The sequence below is a fragment of the Babylonia areolata genome, chromosome 27 (assembly GCF_041734735.1).
Source record: "Babylonia areolata isolate BAREFJ2019XMU chromosome 27, ASM4173473v1, whole genome shotgun sequence".
In the NCBI taxonomy this organism is placed as follows: domain Eukaryota; kingdom Metazoa; phylum Mollusca; class Gastropoda; order Neogastropoda; family Buccinidae; genus Babylonia; species Babylonia areolata.
In genome coordinates, this window is record NC_134902.1 from 7,738,860 (window position 1) to 7,746,359 (window position 7,500).

General features: G+C 47.2%; 1 protein-coding gene across 5 annotated transcripts in view; it reads left to right on the plus strand.

The window, feature by feature from the left end:
* Window positions 1–7,500, plus strand: part of LOC143301133 (uncharacterized) — a 112,418-nt gene that overhangs the window by 66,619 nt on the left and 38,299 nt on the right. For 4 of the 5 annotated variants that reach the window (XM_076615198.1, XM_076615199.1, XM_076615197.1 and 1 more), the window contains one exon: window positions 424–538. In XM_076615198.1, the coding sequence (XP_076471313.1) occupies window positions 424–538 (115 nt within the window). Of the gene's footprint in view, window positions 1–423; window positions 539–1,639; window positions 1,785–1,969; window positions 2,014–2,733; window positions 3,001–7,500 lie in introns of those variants that run through there. The other variant, XM_076615201.1, reaches the window with a different exon arrangement.

Below are 7,500 nucleotides of genomic sequence, written 5' to 3' on the forward strand. Positions count from 1 at the left end.
TCATCTCTGTACCTGTGTACAGACAATAAACCAGTCTAAAGACTTGAGTCTTGTTGTGGACTTGAAATGCACCATACAGCACAGACAGACAGAACATGATCTGTGTCCTGAAGTGACTGGTCCTCACTGGGCGCATTTCTCCTGGCTCCTGTTTGCCATCTGAAGAGAGACACTGCTGTTTGATAAGCAAAACGCATTTTACTTCAGTGGTATGAGACTGAAAAACCAACACGAATGTTCAGTGAAAGGAAGCTATTATTACTATAGCAATTGTCACCATCTTTCATTGCTTTTATCATCATCATCACTACCACGAACATCATCATCGTCATTGCCATAATCATCGGCATGGTCATATTCACCGTTATATTCATAATCATCATTTTCAAACATGACTTTTCTAATCATGATCGTTAATGGCAGGTCACGTTCAAGGCGGAACGCAAGTCTGTATCTCCTACTGGCCTGATCAAGGTGCAGTTCTCCAGGTCAACAGCCATGTGTGAACAACATCCCGATGACGCTTTCAACCATGAAGGTCTCGGTCTGTCTGACTCTCTCTCAGCTTAATAGTCTTTCTGTTTTTTCCACTCTTCTGTGCATTTCAGCACGCTCATTTTGCGGCAGATGTGTGTGAATACATGCACGCATGTAGGTATGTGTTCATGTTTAATGTTGGGAACCTGCGAGTTCCTAGCAGCGCGAGTTCGGCGATCAACTAGTTTGAGTCGGCCACACACAGAGAGAGAGAGAGAGAGAGAGAGAGATTTGCTTATTCATGTGTGCGCACATTTTTGTGATAGTACATTATGCGTGTGCTTCGGACGCTTGTGTGTGTGTGTGTGTGTGTGTGTGCGTGTGCGTGTAGGTGTGCGTGAGTGTGTGAGTTTAAGTACGCGCGCGAGCACGCGTGCGTGTAACCATCAAAAGCATGCGAGTGAGTTCATGAAGGTAAATGTTCACAGCTGAGTATGTATGATGGTCAGGTGTGTCCGTCTACTACCACCAGAACAGCAGAGGAGTCATCTGGTGTCCTGACTATCTGGGCTAGAATTTGATTAGAGTGGAGAGTGTCTTGCCTAAGTTACCTCCCCACTCTCTCGACCAAGACGGTTTTAGGACAGTCGGCATTGGGATGGTTCCCTTAGGCCAGCTAGCACCGAAGACTGAAGCGAAAGCTTATCAGTGCAACTTTGCTTCCTAATTTCATAGCTCTTCAGAAAAGCCAGGCTGTGAATTACTTCCCATTGCATTTGAGAAACAATTGATCATACAGCTCTCACTTTGTTGTGGTCCCAATTGTAAGCTCATGTTAATCTGTGATATGAGCGGAGCGTTAGGCTTAGCTGAACATGAATTACTCTTCAAATTATAAAGAGCAAGTCCGCCCTTGTCTTGTTTCGTGTCTGACAGAATGTGGAAGACAAACTTGTGGAATGCATTAGTATTTACCAAGTTGTAAATCCATGTAAGAATCGATTTCTACTTTCTTCTCTTTCTTTCTTTCTTCTTCTTCTCTTGCTTCTCCTTCTTTGTCTCTTCCTTCCTCTAATTCTCATCTTACTCATTCTCCTTTTACTTAATATTGTAAGAAACATCTCTGTGTTTCTTTTTTTTTCCATGACGACCAATGACACAGACTCTGACACAGACTCTGACACAGACCCCCCGTCCCGTGAGGGCCCGTCAGTGGCAGTCATCGCTGGGGGAGGGACAGCGGCCGTCCTCGTCATCGCCATTGTCGTCTGTGGGGTCATCTGCTGGAGGAGAGGAAAGAAACGAGGGTAAGGAGAACACTGAAGGTTTCCTTTCCTTTGCTTTTGGTGTGTGTGTGTGTGTGTGTGTGTGTGTGTGTGTGTGTGTGTGTGTTTCACTGATATTTAAGACACAGTGGAACACACACCAAGAAACGAACACCTTCTTCAAGCTGTGTGTGAAGTGAAGCTGAAAGGTGTATCTCTTTCCTCAGGATTCCTGATGCTGCTCCCACACACCCAGCGACTCCAGTCAGAGGTCAGTGCAAAGTCAGCATTGTAAGTCATTTCAGTCTATGGGGTGGCTGTACCCACTGTAAGTGCACACTGTCAGTGATGGATTCATGTTGTGTGTCGTACAACTTCACATTAGCCACATTATACCACTGTGGCATACTGATTCACACAAAACTGCGCTACATCACATTATATCCTGTCATACTCCATACCATCGCAGTGAACTACTTAGGTTTTATTTTCCTAGTCGCTCTCTCCGCTCTTCGTTTGAGACACATACGCTGCAAGCCCATCATTATATGCATGTCCCATACTGAGGGGCCTCCTCTTGTTATGTCCCTGAACTGTGGAAAACCTTGTCCTGACAAGACTTCACTTTCCTGCCAGTTTAGAGGTGGTGTGAAAGAGACGCACAAAAAAAGAAGAAAAAAAAAGAAAAAGAAAAAAAAAAAAGATTCATGTCCACGTCCACGTGGACAACCGAAGCTGATAGCAGTCAGATTTAATGTAAACAAAATGATACATATTTTACATATTTATCGTTGGACGGCTCGATGCTGTGAGCCTATAGAGCTGGAAAAACAGTTGTACAGGTCTTCAGCTCGTGCACTAGCTGTTGGACTCTTGCGTTCTTTGGGGAAATCCATGGGTTGGCAAGTCGTGGTAATTCCGTTGTTTTCGAAGTATATCTTTGAGATTTAACAGCGTTTCCGTTTTATTTGGCAGTTGTTGTCTCTTGCAGATGAACAGCCCGTCTCCAGCATCCTCGACAGTCCGCCCGAGCAGCTGAACCCCAGGGAACGTCAGACCTGTCATGACGTCAGCGATGTCATGTCAAATACTTACATCAACACAGAACGTCAGACCCCTCATGATGTCAGCGATGGCATGTCAAATCTTTACATGCCTATGAGACGCCAGACCCGCCATGACGTGAGTGATGTCAAGTCAAATCCTTACGTCAATGACGACAACGCTGTCTACTATGTCAACTTGATGTAGATGGCTGGAGGGGGAAGATGATGGTACGGGGTGTGTGAGGGCAGGGAGGGATGACGGCCACCTGCAGCAAGACAGCTACAGCCACCTCACAGCACGGGGTGTGGACAGCAACAGCCACGCTGCATCACACAACCCACACCACAAGGTGAACGCCTACAGTCCTGTGGGGATACAGGGCACGGACAACTACAGCAGGTCGTCGCTATTGTCTGGAAACGAACACTTACACTGTTGTATTGTTTTTAGAAACAATGGGATGTTAAAAAAAATTGTTATGGTGGTTTTTTTGCAGTTGTTTTGCTGTTGTTGTTTTTTCAGAGAAAGAGAACCTCTTGTATTGTTATGTGCTCAGAAAGAATATCAACTCCTGTTGTAATCTGTTTTATTTCTTCAGTCAGTCTGTAATAAGTAAGCTATCACCCCACCCCTATCCTCACCCCCCCTCTCTCTCATCTTCGTTTGCCTTGTGATATACCACACGATTCATGTGATCCAATACAGATACTTAGAATTACAGCTGTGGCTCAAACAGTTGGGGAATGTTGTCACACTGTGTCATATATAAATCTCACAAAGTGCGTGGCACTCACTGTTAGCTGCCGTGACCACCTGAGAACCGGTTTGGCCATCAGGAATGAAGTGAGGGAGGAAGGTTTGGCCATCAGGAATGAAGTGAGGGAGGAAGGTTTGGCCAGCAGGAATGAAGTGAAGGAGGAAGGTTTGGCCAGCAGGAATGAAGTGAAGGAGGAAGGTTTGGCCATCAGGAATGACGTGAAGGAGGAAGGTTTGGCCATCAGGAATGACGTGAAGGAGGAAGGTTTGGCCATCAGGAATGACGTGAAGGAGGAAGGTTTGGCCATCAGGAATGACGTGAAGGAGGAAGGTTTGGCCATCAGGAATGAAGTGAAGGTAGGTGTGGCCATCAGGAATGAAGTGAAGGAGGAAGGTTTGGCCATCAGGAATGACGTGAAGGAGGAAGGTTTGGCCAACAGGAATGAAGTGAAGGAGGAAGGTTTGGCCAGCAGGAATGAAGTGAAGGGGGAAGGTTTGGCCATCAGGAATGAAGTGAAGGTAGGTGTGGCCATCAGGAATGAAGTGAAGGAGGAAGGTGTGGCCATCAGGAATGAAGTGAAGGAGGAAGGTTTGGCCAGCAGGAATGAAGGAGGAAGGTTTGGCCATCAGGAATGAAGGAGGAAGGTTTGGCCAGCAGGAATGAAGTGAAGGAGGAAGGTTTGGCCATCAGGAATGAAGGGGGAAGGTTTGGCCAGCAGGAGTGAAGGGAAAAGGTTTGGCCAGCAGGAATGAAGGAGTGAAGGTTTGGCCAGCAGGAATGAAGTGAAGGGGGAAGGTTTGGCCATCAGGAATGAAGGAGGAAGGTTTGGCCAGCAGGAATGAAGTGAAGGAGGAAGGTTTGGCCATCAGGAATGAAGGGGGAAGGTTTGGCCAGCAGGAGTGAAGGGAAAAGGTTTGGCCAGCAGGAATGAAGGAGTGAAGGTTTGGCCAGCAGGAATGAAGTGAAGGGGGAAGGTTTGGCCAGCAGGAATGAAGTGTAGGGGGAAGGTTTGGCCATCAGGAATGAAGTGAAGGAGGGAGGTTTGGCCAGCAGGAATGAAGTGAAGGAGGAAGGTTTGGCCAGCAGGAATGAAGGAGGAAGGTTTGGCCATAAGGAATGAAGTGTATGGGGAAGGTTTGGCCATCAGGAATGAAGGAGTGAATGGGAAAGGTTTGGCCATCAGGAATGAAGGAGTGAAGGAGGAAGGTTTAGCCATCTGGAATGAAGGAGGAAGGTTTGGCCATCAGGAATGAAGTGAAGGAGGAAGGTTTGGCCATCAGGAATGAAGTGAAGGAGGAAGGGGTTTGGCCAACAGGAATGAAGGAGGAAGGTTTGGCCATCAGGAATGAAGGAGTGCAGGGGAAAGGTTTGGCCATCAGGAATGAAGGAGGAAGGTTTGGCCATCAGGAATGAAGGAGGAAGGTTTGGCCAGCAGGAATGCAGGAGGAACGTTTGGCCAGCAGGAATGAAGGAGGAAGGTTTGGCCATCAGGCCAGCAGGAATGAAGGAGGGAGGTTTGGCCAGCAGGAATGAAGGAGGGAGGTTTGGCCAGCAGGAATGAAGGAGGGAGGTTTGGCCATCAGGCCAGCAGGAATGAAGGAGGAAGGTTTGGCCAGCAGGAATGAAGGAGGGAGGTTTGGCCATCAGGAATGAAGGAGGAGGGTTTGGCCAGCAGGAATGAAGGAGTGAAGGAGGAAGGTTTGGCCATCAGGAATGAAGGAGGAAGGTTTGGCCATCAGGCCAGCAGGAATGAAGGAGGAAGGTTTGGCCAGCAGGAATGAAGGAGGAAGGTTTGGCCATCAGGCCAGCAGGAATGAAGGAGGAAGGTTTGGCCATCAGGAATGAAGTGAAGGGGGAAGGTTTGGACATCAGGAATGAAGTGAAGGTAGGTGTGGCCATCAGGAATGAAGTGTAGGGGGAAGGTTTGGCCATCAGGAATGAAGTGAAGGAGGGAGGTCTGGCCAGCAGGAATGAAGTGAAGGAGGAAGGTTTGGCCATCAGGAATGAAGGAGGAAGGTTTGGCCATCAGGAATGAAGGAGTGAAGGAGGAAGGTTTGGCCATCAGGAATGAAGGAGGATTGTTTGGCCATCAGGAATGAAAGAGTCAAGGAAGGTTTGGCCATCAGGAGTGAAGGAGGAAGGTTTGGCCATCAGGAATGAAGGAGGAATGTTTGGCCATCAGGAATGAAAGAGTCAAGGAAGGTTTGGCCATCAGGAGTGAAGGAGTGAAGAAGGAAGGTTTGGCCATCAGGAATGAAGGAGTGAAGGAGGAAGGTTTGGCCATCAGGAATGAAGGAGGAAGGTTTGGCCATCAGGCCAGCAGGAATAGAGAAGGAAGGTTTGGCCAGCAGGAATGAAGGAGGAAGGTTTGGCCATCAGGCCAGCAGGAATGAAGGAGGAAGGTTTGGCCATCAGGAATGAAGTGAAGGGGGAAGGTTTGGACATCAGGAATGAAGTGAAGGTAGGTGTGGCCATCAGGAATGAAGTGTAGGGGGAAGGTTTGGCCATCAGGAATGAAGTGAAGGAGGGAGGTCTGGCCAGCAGGAATGAAGTGAAGGAGGAAGGTTTGGCCATCAGGAATGAAGGAGGAAGGTTTGGCCATCAGGAATGAAGGAGTGAAGGAGGAAGGTTTGGCCATCAGGAATGAAGGAGGAAGGTTTGGCCATCAGGAATGAAGGAGGATTGTTTGGCCATCAGGAATGAAAGAGTCAAGGAAGGTTTGGCCATCAGGAGTGAAGGAGGAAGGTTTGGCCATCAGGAATGAAGGAGGAATGTTTGGCCATCAGGAATGAAAGAGTCAAGGAAGGTTTGGCCATCAGGAGTGAAGGAGTGAAGAAGGAAGGTTTGGCCATCAGGAATGAAGGAGTGAAGGAGGAAGGTTTGGCGATCAGGAATGAAGGAGTGAAGGAAGAAGCTTTGGCCATCAGGAATGAAGGAGTGAAGAAGGAAGGTTTGGCCATCAGGAATGAAAGAGTGAATGGGGAAGGTTTGGCCATCAGGAATGAAGAAGGAAGGTTTGGCCATCAGGAATGAAGGAGGAAGGTTTGGCCATCAGGAATGAAAGAGTCAAGGAAGGTTTGGCCATCAGGAGTGAAGGAAGAAGCTTTGGCCATCAGGAATGAAAGAGTGAATGGGGAAGGTTTGGCCATCAGGAATGAAGGAGGAAGGTTTGGCCGTCAGGAATGAATGAATGAAGGAGGAAGGTTTGGCCGTCAGGAATGAATGAATGAAGGAGGAAGGAACTGAAATACAAGAAGTGATAAGAAACTCTAGGGAGAGCTGGACAGTACAAGGTCTTCAGAGAAGAAGCCCCCCTCAGTCACGTGTTTCGGCCCTGAACTTCTTACACTCTAAGGGGGCCGGGCCGCACCCAGGTCATGACTCATGGATGCCCTTGTATTGTCGCCTTTTCTTTTTCTTTTTCCTGGTCCTCACCGGGTTCGAACCCGCGTCTCCAGGGTGGTCGCCACTTCAGAACTGAGTCACCTTTTTCAAAAGTGGCGTTGTATGTCTTCACAGAGGTGAAAAATGAAAAGAATGTCCTGTTCTTCATTTTACATTTTATTTACCTATTCTTCATTTTCTGACTGTGTTGATTTCGTTTTTAGTAACCGAGTCTCTCTTCGTCACATCATTACTTTTGTACTGTGATATTTTACTTTTCTTTTGTTTTTCTTGACTTTTCTTCACCTTTCCTTCTACGGCAAATCAAATCAAATCAAAAGCACTTTATTAATCCACATGGAAATTAAGTTGTGCAATCACAGGCTCGTTGTAAACACTAGCATAAAATCATCATTCGCAACATAGGAAGAGATTAAAACTAGTCAAATAAGAATTCCCAGTAGCTGACGATAGACTACCCCCCCTCTCCGCACACACACATACTCCTGTTAAGACAATAGGGTATTTCACAACAATATTTACAAATGAAAACATCCAACAAAAAAAGGT